Source organism: Polyodon spathula, chromosome 13 (genome assembly GCF_017654505.1).
Source record: "Polyodon spathula isolate WHYD16114869_AA chromosome 13, ASM1765450v1, whole genome shotgun sequence".
Taxonomy (NCBI): domain Eukaryota; kingdom Metazoa; phylum Chordata; class Actinopteri; order Acipenseriformes; family Polyodontidae; genus Polyodon; species Polyodon spathula.
The window spans coordinates 41,207,433-41,224,535 of NC_054546.1; the positions used below are offsets into that span (position 1 = coordinate 41,207,433).

General features: G+C 41.5%; 1 protein-coding gene across 1 annotated transcript; it reads right to left on the reverse strand.

Moving 5' to 3' along the window:
* Positions 1-4,485: 4,485 nt before the first annotated feature.
* pnp6 (purine nucleoside phosphorylase 6) lies at positions 4,486-13,131 on the reverse strand. The gene is made up of 6 exons (XM_041267700.1): positions 12,950-13,131; positions 9,314-9,483; positions 7,616-7,719; positions 6,743-6,918; positions 5,971-6,161; positions 4,486-5,234 (listed from the first exon to the last, which is right to left on the reverse strand). The coding sequence occupies exons 1-6, from the start codon at positions 12,970-12,972 to the stop codon at positions 5,035-5,037; spliced, it is 864 nt and encodes a 287-aa protein (XP_041123634.1). The 5' UTR covers positions 12,973-13,131; the 3' UTR covers positions 4,486-5,034.
* Positions 13,132-17,103: the final 3,972 nt, after the last annotated feature.

A 17,103-nucleotide genomic window follows, 5' to 3' on the forward strand; every position in this document is an offset into this window, starting at 1 on the left:
TAAACATTTTAGGTGTGTGTGCGAGTTGGCAAATATGTATGAATTGCCACAGCCTTTTAGCCTGAAGGCGTGTGCATGTCACACTCAGTAAGGGTCAGCCTCATTCTACTGTAGAGATGAGGTTATAATGGACAGAGTGCAGTCGATTGCATAACAGTATAGAAAGAGTGCGTGTGATTGTACCCCAGTTGTAATGATCTGATCCGGAGTGGTTTTGTTTTTCCCTGGAGAAATCTCTCTTTGCACTGATGGCTGCTGAAACCTGAGGCAGTTTGAAATCTTAATACAGAGACGCTCAAGTGGAGCCCTCCCAAATGACATTAAATAATCTCTGTGACAGATTGCCATAGTAATCACTGTCTATGGGATGTGAGGCATAATAAACTGTTGGATATGACTGTTCCAAAAGGGAAAAAGGGTGTGTGCATGTGTGTACATGCGCATGGTGTGTGTGTGCGTGTATGTGTGCGTTTCTATTTCCTAATGCTATACTATACCTTTAGCTGTAAATGTATATATAAAGTCACATGGACTCATTGTTCTGTTGCTGTGCAATGGAAATACACTTTCACAGCAGAGCTGAAAGTCATCTCAAGAGGTGTTGGTTTTCCCTTTAGAAATACCCTGGTACAAGTTCAGCACATGCAGTACACTGCAACATGTGCTTCAGAGGTCCCTCATCCAGACACTGACAGGGCCTGCCCCTGCTTCCTTTCTGAGGTGTTGTTGGTGTTGATTCTTCATTTTCACCTTCTGAATGCACTCAAACACCACCAGCAGCAGATTGATCTGAATACCAGAGTCCAACCAGCATGGAAGAAGAAAACTCTTAATGTAACAGAACAAGTAAAAAGCAACACATCTGAGTCCTTTAATTAACCATGCAAGTTCAGTTTTGTAAGTTCGATTTTATTTGAACAAAAAAGGAACACATTGCACTGGGTGTAAAGACCCTGAAAGGTGTCTCACTGAGCTCAGAAGTCTTCAGAGCACTATAGGACACTATAGGGCACTATAGGGCACTATAGGAGGAGGATTGCGAGCAGTTTGGTCGATTCAGTCAGCCCCCGGTACTTGACGCTGGGCACTAAGTGCTAGAAAAGGAAGCTGAGGTATCATTTTCAGAATATCAGAAAGCCATCACTCATCAAACCTCTCCAAATCTAGTTCCTTGAATACTTCTTTTTTTGTATAGTGTATTCAGGATGGGTGCATCTGCAGCACTGTGATCGATGGATCATTGATTTCAGAGGAGATCTGCAGCACTGTGATCGATGGATCATTGATTTCAGAGGAGATCTGCAGCACTGTGATCGATGGATCATTGATTTCAGAGGAGATCTGCAGCACTGTGATCGATGGATCATTGATTTCAGGGACTTGGATGGGATTAATGGACTGGCTGATCGCTTTCCCTTTCAATATTACATGAACTATTTTTTTTTCAAAGACTGTGTTTTTCTTTTCTTTGTATTTATCTAAACTTCTTTTGTTCTTAACTCCTTGACAAATTCCTTGACAAATCACATCATCATCTCTCGAGTTGAAACATTTGTCTGTGAAACCTGCTCGGGCAGGAGTCCAAAACAGCTTCCATTTACAACTGAGATGACTGACAACTGATTATTGTAGAGTTGACACCAGCACCACGCAGAGTACTGTAAGCAAGACACATGGTACTGCTGCACAAGTTGGATCAGATAGAGAAAAAATAGTTAAATGCAATGCTGTCCTAACTGTGATCCAGAAGACCAAATATAAGATCCTCCTGCTCATATTTCATACTTCTCACAGTCATGTGCCTGTCTCTCTCCGAGCTGCACCTTGCAGATCTTCTCAGCTATGAGCTAGTGTCCTCCCTTTCTGCACCGCTCCACTTCTGGACTGGAGGGTGGACTTTAACCTTGCATTAGAAGGACAAGGGTTGCCTTTAATACAGGCTTTGGTGTTGAGTGGCCTTCTCATTCCAGAAGCGAACATGCAGCAGCCTCAGCCCTGCCAGCCCCCGAGCAGACCCAACCTCAACACAGGACTGGCAGCAGGGTTTTTATTGCCCTTCTGTCTGCCAGCTATGTCTACTGATTTATTCCCCGACCAGAAATGCATTTGTGAGGCAATTTCCAGAAAAGCATTCCATCAACGGCAGCCCGTTGCTTGTTCCACACCTTCGATTAATGATGAAAAAGGAAGAAGACGGAAAAAAAGAGATTGGGTTATTAAAAGAGTAGGAGAGGGAGCTCACTTTCTGATGACATAATGGAAGGAGTTTTCCGAATGCAAATGAAACCAGCTGTTTGTAATGCAGGGAGACCTGAGGGGGAAGGGAGAGGAGGGAGAGAGGAGGAGGGGGGAGGATGGGGAGAGGAGGAGGAGAGAAGGAGGAGAGGAGGAGGAGGGGGGGGGGGTGTGGTGGTGGTATAGTAAATTGTTTTAAGTGAAGGCTTGCTGCTTTTATTTTTGTTTTTCACGAGTCGTTGCCCTCACCACAGTCACTGGGGCCCAACTCATTTTTCACATTCACACCTTATAAATTTGAAATTGAAAAACACCTGACCTGTGAAATGATATTGCGGTGCTGGGGGGGGGGGTGGGGGGGGGGGGGGGGGGGGGGGGGTACTCTTGCAGTGGTTCAGAAAGGAGAGATGCTCACATTGCTGTGACCATGATGTTTGGGTTGTCTTGTGGTGAAGTCCCACTGCATTAGAACCCAATGTAAAATAACATGAATCACATCGGTTACAGACAGGAACTATTAATTCAAAGACTTCCTGGAGACATATTTATGCGACATTTATGAATGGCTTATGAGCCATGGTTTGTAGAGTATGCTGTCTGCTGTATGAATATATTCATAAACATGCCTGCAGTTCATTCTCTTAATAAAGTGTGATGGGTACCACTTTGTAATAATGTGACATATATAAATGGTTCATCTTGTCTATTTTAACTGCGCTTTTTAATCTCCATTCTCTCCAGATGTCTGTGCATGAATTCATCTAACTTGTGAGTATACAGTTTGTTTTTTACTTTGCTGAGTCTGATGGCATACCCCTTGATCTGATATTTCCATCTCTGCAGGATTGATCCTACCCATTCAAATATTTAAACTACTAAATAAAATATGTTTATTGGGGACCCTCTGGAAATTAAACTAATTTGGATAAACTCCATTGAATGTTTCAGTTTTTTTTTCTCTTTAGCACACACACACACACACACGCGGGTTTGTTTGAAAACACAAGGACCCTAGGAAAGATTTCCCTCAAGGTTTTTTCTTTCTCTTTTTTCTTGGCTGTCAAGGCAGACAGTGTGAATGTTTGATATCAGACCCTGCTCTTCAGTGAGTGGGTGGCTGGAGGAATGTATAAATAATGAAAGAGAGAAACAGAGATGGTGATGGGGAGGATGTCTTTTCCAGTTTCATTCAGGAACTAGAACGTGTGCATTGCAAAGGGATTTCCGCATTCAGAAACAAGCAGACGGGAAAACTGTCAAAAAAAACCCAACAACGATAGAATGGAATATTAGACAACTAGGTTAGAAAACGAGACCTCACTCATAAAGAATGAATCTGTCTGAAGGAGACAATTAACCCATTTGCGCATGAAATATTACAAATACCTGGCTTTTTTTTTTTTTTGGATACAAATATATTTTGAATTAAAAATGTTTTCTTTCTTTTTTTTTCATTGATATGGGAAAACAAATGTCATCCTCATATGAGGCATTGGGATTTCCATATGCCCTCATATAAAGACTAGAAGCGAGTTTTCCCTATCCGTCCCCCTATGAGGTCACTATGCATTAAAGGGTTAAAGAACACCGTGCAGTTAGAGTTCTACAAGCACCACTCAATGCTTCTGAGCTCTAGATAGACACCGCTAAGACTGATTAAAACACAGCACTGATTAAGAACTAAGAACCACAGATAAAAAAAAACAACAAAATAGAATGGTATTCATAAAAACATGCATGCAATGATGTGCTAGAAATTATTGTTTCTTATTCATAATTAATAACAATCTATTGCAATGACCTCCCCTGATCCCTGTCTGATTCCCTTGTAGGCACATATCATTTTTGTAATGTTTTAATTAATAAATAAATCATTGCACTGAATCGCAATACAATAACAATACAAGGCTGGTTTATTTGACTCTTTCTCATGTGTCTCTCTCTGTCTGTGTTCATTTTCGTGGATATTACATTAGCTCCAGTGACAGGGCTATTGGTGAAAGCTAGTTAAAGTCAGTCTTTATTTCTAATATTAATATTTATGAAGGGGTAACCTCCTAATGTAGAAGAATACAAACATGTATGTTTGATTTTAGGAGTAAATCCATCTATATTTATATCATTTGTGACCTTTAAACTTTTTTTTTTAAATGTGTAGGATCATTTTTGAAATTGCATTCTGGTACATAATAGCATGTTGTTATGTGTTTAATATATAGCACAGCAAATCTAATTCGATCTGAAACTGACTTCGGTCAAATATTTATTTTTTTATTTATATAGACATTAACAGTATATACAGTAGTGTTAAAAAGTTTGGAAACAACAGATCATTTACCACAAGAGTAAGGGTGGTGATTGTATTGCCCATTTTCATCACTCAGACCCCTTAATTACTAAACAACAATCATGCTGGCCCCCCCACTCCTCAAGAGTTAACATAAATGAGACAGTGAACCTTGTAAGAGATTGCACTCGGGCTAATGATTACCAGCAGACCTCCCGCCCTACACAGAGCAGAGTCTAGAACCCGTGATTACCAGCAGCCCACCCACCCTACACAGAGCAGAGTCTAGAACCCGTGATTACCAGCAGCCCACCCGCCCTACACAGAGCAGCAAACTGTTTAGTGTTTCAGTTAAGACAAATCTGATTGAGAAAGACATTCAGTTGAAAAACCTTGAAATGAGAGATATTAGACTATATTTATAGACGAGATCCCAGATGGACCTCTGATGTTGGCCTACGTGTATCTAGCAGGTCTTGTTCCATGAGAGTACACAGCATGGTTATTTGTATCTACCCTAACTTGGCCACAAGGCAGCTGACCAGATTCTGCAAGTCCTCTGCCCGAAGCGCGGATGTTTTGAGGACGTCCTCGTGGTTGACCTTCTCGTGGCTGTTGTAGTCCATCACAACCTTGTTGGTGATAAGCGACAGGCCGAACACCCGCAGCCCGCAGTGCCTGGCCAGGATCACCTCCGGAACAGTGCTCATGCCTGAGAGAGGAGAGAGAGGAGAGGGAGGAGAGGGAGAGAGAGGAGAGAGAGAGAGGAGAGAGAGGAGAGGGAGAGAGAAAAAGAGAGAGAGGAGAGAGAGGAGAGAGAGAGAGAGAGGAGAGAGAGGAAAGAGAGAGAGGAGAGAGAGAGAGAGAGAGAGAGAGGAAAGAGAGAGAGGAGAGAGAGAGAGAGAGAGAGGAGAGGAGAGAGGAGAGAGAGAGAGAGAGGAGAGGAGAGAGAGAGAGAGAGAGAGAGAGAGAGAGGAGAGGAGAGGAGGAGGAGAGGAGAGGAGAGAGAGAGGGAGAGAGAGAGAGAGAGAGAGAGAGAGAGAGAGGAGAGGAGAGAGAGAGAGGGAGAGAGGAGAGAGAGGAGAGAGAGAGAGAGGGAGAGAGAGAGAGAGAGAGAGAGAGAGGAGAGGGAGAGAGAGAGAGAGAGAGAGAGGAGAGAGAGAGGAGAGAGAGGAGAGGGAGAGAGAGAGAGAGAGAGAGGAGAGGGAGAAGAGAGAGAGGAGAGAGGAGAGAGGAGAGGGAGGCACATGGGGTTAAACTAGAGACTTCCCAGGCCAGTGTGTGAAATACACAATATATAGTATCATGGTTAAAATAGGCCCAATAAAGAGTGCTGTGCTATACCGGCAGAACATTGCACCTACTAATGTGCTGGGATTCAGGAGCCAGTGGTGTAACTACATCACTATAGCTAATGAGTAAGTGCAGTCCTAACTATCCTTACTCACCAACAGCATCTGCCCCCAGCATTCGGAGCATGTTGCATTCTGCAATCGTCTCATACGAAGGTCCAGCTACCATGGCGTACACCCCCTGCTGGATGAAAGGGGCATAACCCAGCTCCTTGGCAGTTTCCATGGCAATGCTGCAGATGTCTTTATCATAGGCATCAGACATGCATGGAAATCTCACGCCAAACCTAAACACAGGAAGAATTCACAGTAACAGGATGTGGAGGTCTGGCAACTCAATGAAATACACTAACATAGCTTGGAACTGACTTCTTATGAAATTAAACATATCTGGTACACTGTCTCTCTCCTGCTTCAGTGTGGTAATGTGTTCCTAGCTTCAACTGTTGGTGACACTGTATTAAATGTAGATTATAAGCCACATCCTCATTGGAACCTTCTATAATGTCGATGAGAGTGTAGATTTTGAACCCAGACTGTCAATGAAAAAGCATTTGAAACCACAGCAGGTTCAAAATAAACAGAATATGTGCGTTAACATCAAGGTTTTGTCTGGTTTAAATTTAGAATGAATGACTTATATTGTGTTTCTAAGTGTTCAGTGGCTACCTCTAATCAGGTTGAGAGTGTACTATCTCTTGCAAACTGGAAATTTTTCTCAATATCTTTTACTACATATTGAACCACTGTGCGTTTTGGATGACTGAGTTTAATTGATGATTCTGATCCTCTCTGACAAGCCCAGGCTTACAGGGCACCTTCATGCCTGGGTAAAGTTACACTGAGCAGCCTATGAGAAACTTCCTACCACTCCTCATTGAGTCCAACCAGGGGGTTGAGTCCAGCCAAGCCTGGGATATTGAGGTGGTCCTTGATGAACATGATGTCCCCCACTTTATAATCCTGGTTCAGTCCCCCAGCGGCATTGGTGACAATGAGAGTCTGCACCCCCAGGAGGTGGAACACTCGCACTGGAAAGGTGACCTGCAAAGGAACAAGGCTGTCTATTTATTCATATCTATAATCATTTGAGTCTTGTTTAACAGGGGAGCGTGTTGAGATGTTTCGATTACTAATACTAAAGGATCCCCAATTGGTGGGCAGAAACATTTACATGAAACAAGAATAGCATGACTAAATAGCAGTGTTACACTGACTGAGTAGAATATAAGAGCATGGCCTTGGTGCTGGGAAGGTCCATTGAGTGGCTGGGTGAGTTTAATTGGGCTGCCTTGTAAATCTGCATGATCCAGACACTATATTAACACAGCTTGCTGAATGGTAAAGTGGAATAGCAGTGCATGGAAGCTTGACACCTGAATGCATGCATTTGACACACAACATGGATCGAGAATGAATGAATGCTTTGAGTGATCTGGGAAGCATTTGAGGCCAGGAAGAGATTTACTTCACCTGTAAATAGGACCAGTTCAAATAGTATTCATTATATGCAGTTCAGGATAACTACTTAATAATTGTCTAAATTCTACCAAGCCTGCCATGTACTCTTAGTAGCTCCTCATACTGAAATGTATGTCATTTTACATTTTGCTTCAGATGATGAGGTTTCAAGATAAAGGCCACTTGTCATAAAACAAATCTTGATTCTTAGACTAGTAATATATGTATGCTAGTGTTCTAGCAAAAACGTAAGATGTGTTTTTGTTTTGAATTTCCATACCTTGCTGATGTGGTAGCCCTCATAGAAATGGAATCTTCCTTGCATACACACACAAGGCTTTCCATTGAACTCCCCAAAGACCAGTCTACCAGCATGACCCTGCACTAAAAGAAAACAAATCCTTTGAAAAGGACACAGAGTTACAAATGCCATTTAAATAACAGGTTTACTGCTACCTTTTTATGTATTTAACCAGGAGATTTACCCATTGAGATGGAGGTATTTACAAGGTGGTCCTGGAAAACAATTAAAAAAAAAGGTAAATCATTTTTTTTCCACCAATGCTAGACCTTGTTGAATCTGAACAGAACTCAACAGTGCAGGCGCTGAAACGAAGCACACGCTGCAGAACAAACAGCACTGGAGGTCGTTCGGTTCCATCTTCCTTTACAAGCTGCCAGGTGGGGCTCACCTCAAAAGCAGCTATGTGTCTCGGCATCACTTTGCACCTTGTTTAATGACAATCAGGTGAGTGAGTCACTGTTGCAGGCTACACAAACATTTATCAGTGCAAGCCTCTAAATAGACAAGTGTTAAAATGTACAAATGAAAGATGATGAAAGCCCGCTGTCTGACTCATTAGTTGCTTGTGTGACTGAATCTGGGGCCAAATTGTGTCAAACACCTTGTTAAACTGATGCAGCTGCGATAAACGATGCCGCTGGGGTGCTTTTTTGTTCTTGTTTGAGGAGAACAGGCAAGCCCCTTTGAGCAGACTGGATTTCACTGCAGCTACATCAAGGAATGTCTTTGATGATGCAATTCTGGTGTACTGTGCATGTATCTCTAGCGAAGAATGAAGTGTGCAAGTACCCACTGCTACGTCTACATATAGACAGGCACCTGCTGTCCCATCCAAAAAGAATTACAGACAACCACAATCAACGATGCAACCATTGGCTCAGTCCATTAATCAGGGGGACATGTGGCAGTTTTAAATGCAAATGATATTAGTGACAACTGTACGGGCAAAAGCAAAAAGTGTTTTAAAAGATTGAGTACTCCCAGCACTGCTATTAGAATGACATTTTTGAAGATGTTTCAGAAATCTAGATTCATATTACTTTCGGTTTATCTTCGAGAGGGATATTTATTTATTTTTTTATTTACATATGGAAAGCCCTTGTAAAAAATATAAACCTGCCCACGGGGATAAAAAACAACGTGCCTTGGAGCAGGAGGCAAGAGAATTTAACTGGTAAATACACTCTGGAAATATGGAAATACATGGGAAGACTTCCAATGAAGAAACACCTGAGATGTGGGGGTGGGGGTGTGTGTGTGTGTGTGTGTGTGGGGGTGGGGGGGGGGGGGCATTATTTATCAATAAAGCGTAAATTCATCGAACCTGGGGTCAATTCCAATTGCATTTGTGTATTTCATAATTAATTGTAATTACAATGTCATAGTAACTGTTATTGTAGTTGAACCTTGGCACAGGTCTTGGGTGGAATGGGGAGGCAGGCTTGCAGTACCTGTGCTCTGTGGGAAGCAGGGGATGGGATGGGATAGGGAGGTAGGCTTGCAGTACCTGTGCTCTGTGGGAAGCAGGGGATGGGATGGGATTGGGAGGCAGGCTTGCAGTACCTGTGCTCTGTGTGAAGTGGGGGATGGGATGGGATGGGGAGGCAGGCTTGCAGTACCTGTGCTCTGAGGGAAGAGGGGATGGGATGGGATGGGGAGGCAGGCTTGAACTACCTGTGCTCTGAGGGAAGTGGGGGATGTCCTTGTAGGGGATGGCAGTCTGGTTATCAAGCAGCTCAGCCAAGGCTCCCAGACCAGAGCCACAGATAACAGCCACCTTTGGACGCAGCTCAGTCTGTGCCAGAAGCCAGTCAGCTGTCTCTTTGTAAACCTCAAAAGCATAGCTAAATGGAGAGAGAAAGAAATATGCTTATTAATGCAGTACTCCATCCATACTATCATGACATGTACATATTTTACATCAAGACAATACAGATGCAATACACATAATGAGGTACAAATAAAATAAGGGTTCTTCTCTATGGCTCATATTCCAGCTGTTGTTATTATATAACTCCATGAAGGAGGAACAAAGTATCAACAGTGTTGACCAAACAACTTATATACAACAAACAAACGATGTGAAATCAAGCTAAACCTGCATTGTTGGTTTTAAAGAGATGAAAGGAGAGGGATGGTGTTGGGGATCCATTAGAAATCCCAGTGACAAACACACAAGAGGATCTTAGCAAGGCCTGAGACAAAGCAGGATAAGCAAAAATAAAAAGCTTAGTGTTTCTTTGAATATAATATTCAGGGGTGTATGAAATCATTATCAGTGAAGCGAAGTAAAAGAACTGTCTCCAGCACATCAAGAACAATGCCAGGGGGAACATGAGACCAATCTCAGGGGACGGGCTGTGAAATGCTAGAGATTATTATATATGCTTTTCACTTGAACAGATTTTCAGCAGTTATAGTCCTCATTCAAAAACATGGGGACTCTTATGTGCTGATCGTGTCAGTCCATCTGTCCGTCCGTCTGTCTGTCTGTCTGTCTGTCTGTCTGTCTGTCTGTCACACTCCACATGATGAACGTGATAACTGCTTTGGTTTTGCACCAATCTTCATCAAACTGTTATCACATATTCATAGCCTCCTATATGTGTTTCAGATTGCATTTGGATATAATCTAATAAACTCTCGATTTTATACAAAGGTTTAACACTTTCTGCTTATTGTGCAATCATCTCTATGTGCATGTTTTGGTTTAATCATGCAAAGGAGATGTCAATAACATCGGTGACTATGATTTAGTGGCTCAACCTGCCATATCTTTCAGTGTTTGCCATCCATTATGATCAGATCAATTCAATGTGCTTTAATGTTTTGTACAGACACCATGAAAGTGAATGAACTTGAATCAATGAAGCCACACATGCAGTATTTCTGCTCTCAAGCAGAACTGCACTAAAGGAATGGAATCTTGGGTATTTTTTGAGCGTTGGCCATCATCTTAGAAAATATCAAAGACACTGTGGCTTCCCATTGAGTTTCTTTTTCAATAAGGGTAAGAGGCCGAGTGCTGAGCCTAGAATTATAATCTTCAGGGAAGTGTGTAATGGACTAATGGTTTGTGTGTCTCAGAGCAAAACAAACAAAAAAAGAAACACGGTCCAAAGACCACTTCAGTCACCTCCCTGCTTTCCATTCATTTGGGAAATGTAGGAATACACAGTATCCTAGCAACCAGTGTACATGACAAAGCTAGTGCCTACCAATTGTACCATTTAAAAACAAATTGCATGCTTTGCATCACACTTCTGTATCTATCTTACTATCTACCATTAACCTTCCTCTATAGTCTTCTGCTGCATCACACAATACTAAGTGTCACAGTGGTCTCTCACAGGTGTTCTAGACATTGCACTATGTGTGTCAGGTCAGGAAGCCAGCTGTCTCTTAGTGAGCTTGGAGAAAGATGCAATGCTCTCTGTCTACCACATGGGAGGAAGTGCATTTTAAAAACTTGCCCACTTAAAAATAAAACACCAGCAGTAATATCCCGGGACCAAGTAAGTGCATATTTAAAGAAATAAAAGTATGTGATTTCTTGGGTGAAAGTGTTCTTAACCTCCTATGTAGGCACTGCTGGCTTACAAGTTTGTTTACATTACCTAAGGTAGTTATAGCTGCAGAGAAGCTTCCTCTCCCTTGAAGCTTTCTGGCCCTCTACAGAAAGTATGTGAGCTCTATTTTATCTCACAAGAGCAGAACCAGATACATACATTTTATAATCACTTACCTTTCTTCAAAATGCAATTAAAAGCACTTACCAGTAACACTTTACATTAAGTCTCTAATTACTGTGTATTTACATAGCAGTTACATAGTAAATACATGTGTACTTACATATAATTACAATGATATTATGCATAGTTACAATGTACTTAATGTGTAAATATTTTTGGACAATTTAACCCACCCTACCCCTTTTCTGCTATAACCCTAACATGAAGTAACTATGCACAATAACATTGCAATTGTGTATAAGTACACATGTATTTATTTAATAACTATGTAAATACACAGTAGGGACACTTAAGTGTTACCCATTTACCTAACAATATCATAAAATAACTTCCTTGGCACTTTCATGAACTTTTAATATGTGTATAAAAGCGTTTTGGTCCAGTTTTACTTGACTTCATTTTGAGTCTCCCAGCTATCAGCATCACTCTGCCACTCATCCTTACTCATGCACATGTAAAAAGGGTGGTACTCAGTTCCCAACAAGCCCTGTTCACTTCATAAGATGAAACCATTATACATATTTTACAGCAGTAGCAGATATGATAAAACTGACAGTTTGTTTTTGAGAGACAGAACCTAACCCTAACCTGTTTAATATTCATTTTGTATACAACAGGCAATATTGTGAAACATCTTTGTGCTTTGAAGTTTTAGAAACGTTATACAGGAAATTGTCCAATTGCACATTCAATATTGTGTTTAACTTCCTGCAATACTACGGATGCTTGCGTAATGTTCAACAGAATCCAGGGGTAAGTATTAGCAAACGGGGAATGAGGTGATTTCAAAGTGTATTTTTTTGTCACAGTGCAAGACAGCCGCCTTTTACCATAGCAAGTCAATCCGCATTACAAACAATGAACGGCCGGCCTGTAACCATAATCCTACGCAAAGCCAGTCTCTGGCGCCCAGCCACCGCTGTCCAGGGTCCTGACAACAGTTCTCTGCGCTCAGCACTATCCTTTGATGCCGCTGTTAGGGGGAGGGGACTGGTCATGAGCAAAATGCCAGAGCTTTCACTGAACAAACACAATGGCTAGCTGGCGCGGCTCTCTGGTACTGCACAGGCATGGTCCTGTTTAGCATAGCAACAGTTGCTAGCTTCGATATGATTCATCAAAATAATGCACCTTGCCATGTCGCGGCATTTTAAAACCTAGTTGTGACACTGTTCAAAAAATATATTGACATTTACTGCCGAATGTGTCTGAAATTATATCCTAGAAAAAAATAATGTATTTTCCCCCTGAATAACCGGATCAGCTCTTGTAAATGTGCGCGGTTCGTAGCTGGACTCTGAGTGCACTGGATGTACTTCTGCAAACCCTCCCTACCACAGCTCGTGTGCATTATGCTGTCTCTGGAGTAACCTACACACTACACATGTCTGCCTTTATATTTTGTTTACTGCTGTGGATTGTCTGATTGAAGCCACAGCTCAAAGGAAGGCTAATAATAATCGTCAATGGTTAAACCCGGAGAGGTTTGTTTGAAACCGAAAGCCGCTGTCCTTCAGGAATATACTTATTATTCTTTCTTTTTTTTCTCGTATCTTACCTGCATTCGTTGCCAGAAGCCATGGCGATTGCTGATAGCGGTTAATTCGTCTAATATTACAGCGGTTATGTCAGATTCAGATGGGAGATTAGAATTGAGGGAGGACACAGATCTCTGCAGCTGACATAGACATGGGCTTTCTCCTCACGGGTGGGGTGATGGAGGAGGAGCTCCTGCTAGCTTAGTAAGATATACAGAGCGCTTCGCTGTTTAATTCCACAGCAGCAGGAACAACAACGGTGGACAGGGTCGCTCGCACTGACTGACCTGTTGACAAGGCATTTTAGGAGACAATCTTCATTTGTGACGTAATAATATCAGAACAAGAAACTACATCAAGTAATTATATAACATTCTGTATCTGCATCGTTCTGATGTCACAATTAATTCTTACTTTTTCATATAAATGTCATATTGATACATAATGTCTCTCTTTCTCTCTCTCTCTCTCTCTCTCTCTCTCTCTCTCTCTCTGTAGCTGTAAATAAATAAAATATGTAAATACATAAAAAAGAGAAGTGCAGTTTAAAATATACATAAACCGATTTATTATCAACGTTCATGACGTTCATCATTTAACATCGACTACACTGCTTTCATATTGCCCTACACGTCGTGAACGACACGGAAAAAGAAAACTCGTACTAAATTAAATATTAAATGATCAAATGGTCAATTGGTTGCTTGTTTGTAAGCCATAATGCTATATTATAACTGACTTTGAGTTGAAGTTTGTATGTAACCAATATGTATAAGGAGAGAGAACACCTTCACTGATTAATGATTTGTGGGAATCTCTGTTTAAAAAAAAAGTTGTACAAATTAGAAAACAAAATCGCTTAGTAAATTATTTCTAAAAGAAAAAAAAGAACTAACAAAGAAAAAACAAATGAACAATACTTACAAATTGATGAGCCGGGCTGCTCACCTGTATTCAATGAGCTGGTTGAGATCTGAGGGGTTCAAAGTACAGACAGATATGCTATAGAAACGCTTATAAAAAAGAAAACACACGCAATAGCTTTTGAAAGTGTTTTATATGGCCTCATTGGATTATAATGCATGGTTATCTAAAACAATGATATTATTAGTGCAGTCTATAAATGATGTTATCAATGCATGTCACTTTTGCATCCAATTACAAAAAAGAATTCCAATACAACTTTGATATGCATTTTTAAGGAAGCTAGCATGCAGTTTAATACAGTCCAGTGTGTGTGTGTGTGTGTGTGTTCTATATATTGGTAGTCATATCAGTATATAGAAAGTGGGCGGCAAAGAAAGCCGAGGAAGATGCAAAGGCTGCCCTTTGAATCGGTGATATCATGGGGCAAGTTCAGCATGGAAGAGGGGCTCTTGGTCTCAGTTCAGCTCCTCCTACATGGCACAAGGCAGCCCCAGCTCAGCGGAGGAAGCTGGTAATCAACCAGGTGCAAGAACAGAAGGAGAGGATGAGATGCAAACACAAGATTGGCTGGCAAGACCTATGGACAGTGGAACAGAGCAGGATCAGTTTCCTCATCAGGTCAACATGTGATGTTCTCCCATCACCACAGAACCTAAACCTTTAGGTAGGAGAGGATCCCTCATATTCTTCGTGTTCACCACCTGCAAAATTAATACACATTTTGACAGGATGTAAGGTGCGGCTTAGTCAAGGACAGTTTACTTGGCGCCATGACTAGGTGCTGCGATGTATGGCCTTAGCATTGGAAGTCAAGTGTAACATGACCAATAAGTTGCCACCAGTTCCATCAAAACATTACACAAAGGACAACATTCTTCCGTCCAGGAGAGAAACCACCAAGAAAAGGTATTAAAACCAAGCCTGGTAAAGGACAACTGGAAGCTGCTAGAGACTGGAAAATGCTGACAGATGTTGGTCAATGACTTATTTTTCCACCTGAGAGTGCTACAACTAACATTCGACCAGATATTGTCTTGTGGTCTGGATTAGCACGCCTTGTTCACCTGGTAGAGATGATGTGGATGAGGCGTATGAGAGGAAGAAACTTCGGTATGCTGCTGAAGCAGAACACTGAGGTTGAGAGTCTGGGTTTACCCAGTGGAGGTGGGTTGTCGAGGATTTGTGACACACTCTACAACATGGTTTCTCATAGATGTCGGGTTCAGTGACCAAAAGTTGCGTCGCACAGTGAAGAACTTATGTGAAGCAGCAGAGAGGAGCAGCAACTGGCTGTGGTTGAGACGGAAAGATTCTGGTTGGGGATCTCAAGCACAATAGAAAGAAAGAAACACTGATGTATGGGTAAGTAAGCTGGGTTGAGCTGAGTGGGATGCCAGAATCACCATTGAGCCCTGTTGAGGTGTTGTGGGCTAGTTGACGAAACACAGAGGACAGAAGGTGCCCACTTGAAGACCCCAGAGATGTACCCTACTTATCTCAATCCAGATGGTTGTCATGCTGTTGCACTGGGGAGACTGCACTGTAGTTGATCCCTAGAGCCAGCATCAACGTTGTTGTGTGTGCTGATGCACTGAGGAGGCAAAATAAGCTGATCCCTGGAGCCAGCATTACACTTCAGCCATCAACATCAGGCCTACATATGGATGACGTCGATATATTCTAATCTCCACCATGCCTCTTTGTTTTGTATCTAAAACAGGATAAAAATATGCAAGGACTATCCCAACTTCTGTTTATTTTTTCCTTAGATACTATTTAAATTGGGTTCTAGGAGTAGCTAAATGATCCCTCAGTGTAATGAACTCAGTCTAGCTAAGCTGGCTCTTACTTCATCGCTATTTCTTTAAATTAAGGGCTCTGCCGAGATTCCTGCCCAGAGCTCATTATACTGCTGGTGCTTTCCATTCTTACAGAGAAAAATTAATTAATCACAGGGAACTACCAAGTCCAGTCACAATGTGATGAGTAACAGAAAAGAAAAAAATAAACTGAAATCACGCCCAAACCATAACTAGCAATTCATTCTTAAAATAAATAAACAGAAGCATTGTTAACATTATATTTAGCAATAACCAGTACTACACGTTTTATAAAATGAATGCTTATTTAAAGATGGTAACACAAGCCTGAAAGTTCTCAGCTCTTCCTTTTCATTTGAGGTGAACAGTTATATACTGAATAATAAAGGCGATAAGATGGAGAAATAAAAGATCTTACGAATACCCATCAGATGCCTGAGATGATATAACAAGTAAAATATCAGTCATTTTATTTTATTGTTTATCATTTAGAATGTTTGCCTTTCAAACTTTGAAAACACACAAGAACTAGAATGCTGGCCGTACTTCAATACAAGTTCTGCATTAAAACAGTAGACGCACATTCTGCACTGAGTTTATGCATTTTTAAATTATGTATACAGTTGGACAGAAAAAAAAAAGGAGGGGTTACTGTGCTTATTTTATATTCGCCCAAAATAATATCTTAAAAAAAAAATACAAGAAAAAAATGGGATTACAAATAAAGATACAGTATGGCAAGAAGAAGCACGGCTGTTCTGGTTACTGCAGTCTGTTCTATGGCTTCATTCAGGTAAGTCAACAATTCCATTTCACAAAAAAGGTGCGCTCCTGACCTTGGCTATTTTTTGCCCAACCAAGACATACCAGGACTCAAATTCAGCATTCTTGCTGGTCCCTCAAGACGCAGTTGTTGCCAAAACCGACCAAAACATGCTTTTCAATAAAAGCTCTATAATATCCTCTTTCCACCTTATCCTTCCAGGCCAGTGTCTCCAGTTCCTTCCTTTCGTTGAACGAACCAACCTGCTTCCTATGGCCAAACAATTTACTGTTCAGATTGCAGCCTGGAAGGGCATTTTTGGAAAGCCATTTGCTTCTGTGAGGTATTGTACTTGAAACCTCTGCAGGTAGAACTCTGCGGCACAGTCCTGTAGTATATTTAGCCTTTGGGTTTGTTCCTCATTCATACAGTAAAACAAGTGAAGGTTGTAATTGATGGTGTTAGTCTGGTGCCTGTGGGAGAAGGTGCAGCATTCTTGGTGTTGCTTCAGAAAGGACTCTGGGATTAAATGTTTGGGAAAGAGGGCTTGGTTGGCTATATCTTTGCCATAGTTCCGTATCATTTTGGAGAGCAAAGGCCTCATAGCTTCCTTCCCAGTGTACTCCACACACACTACATACACTTCAGAGTTGCCGGGTTTGCT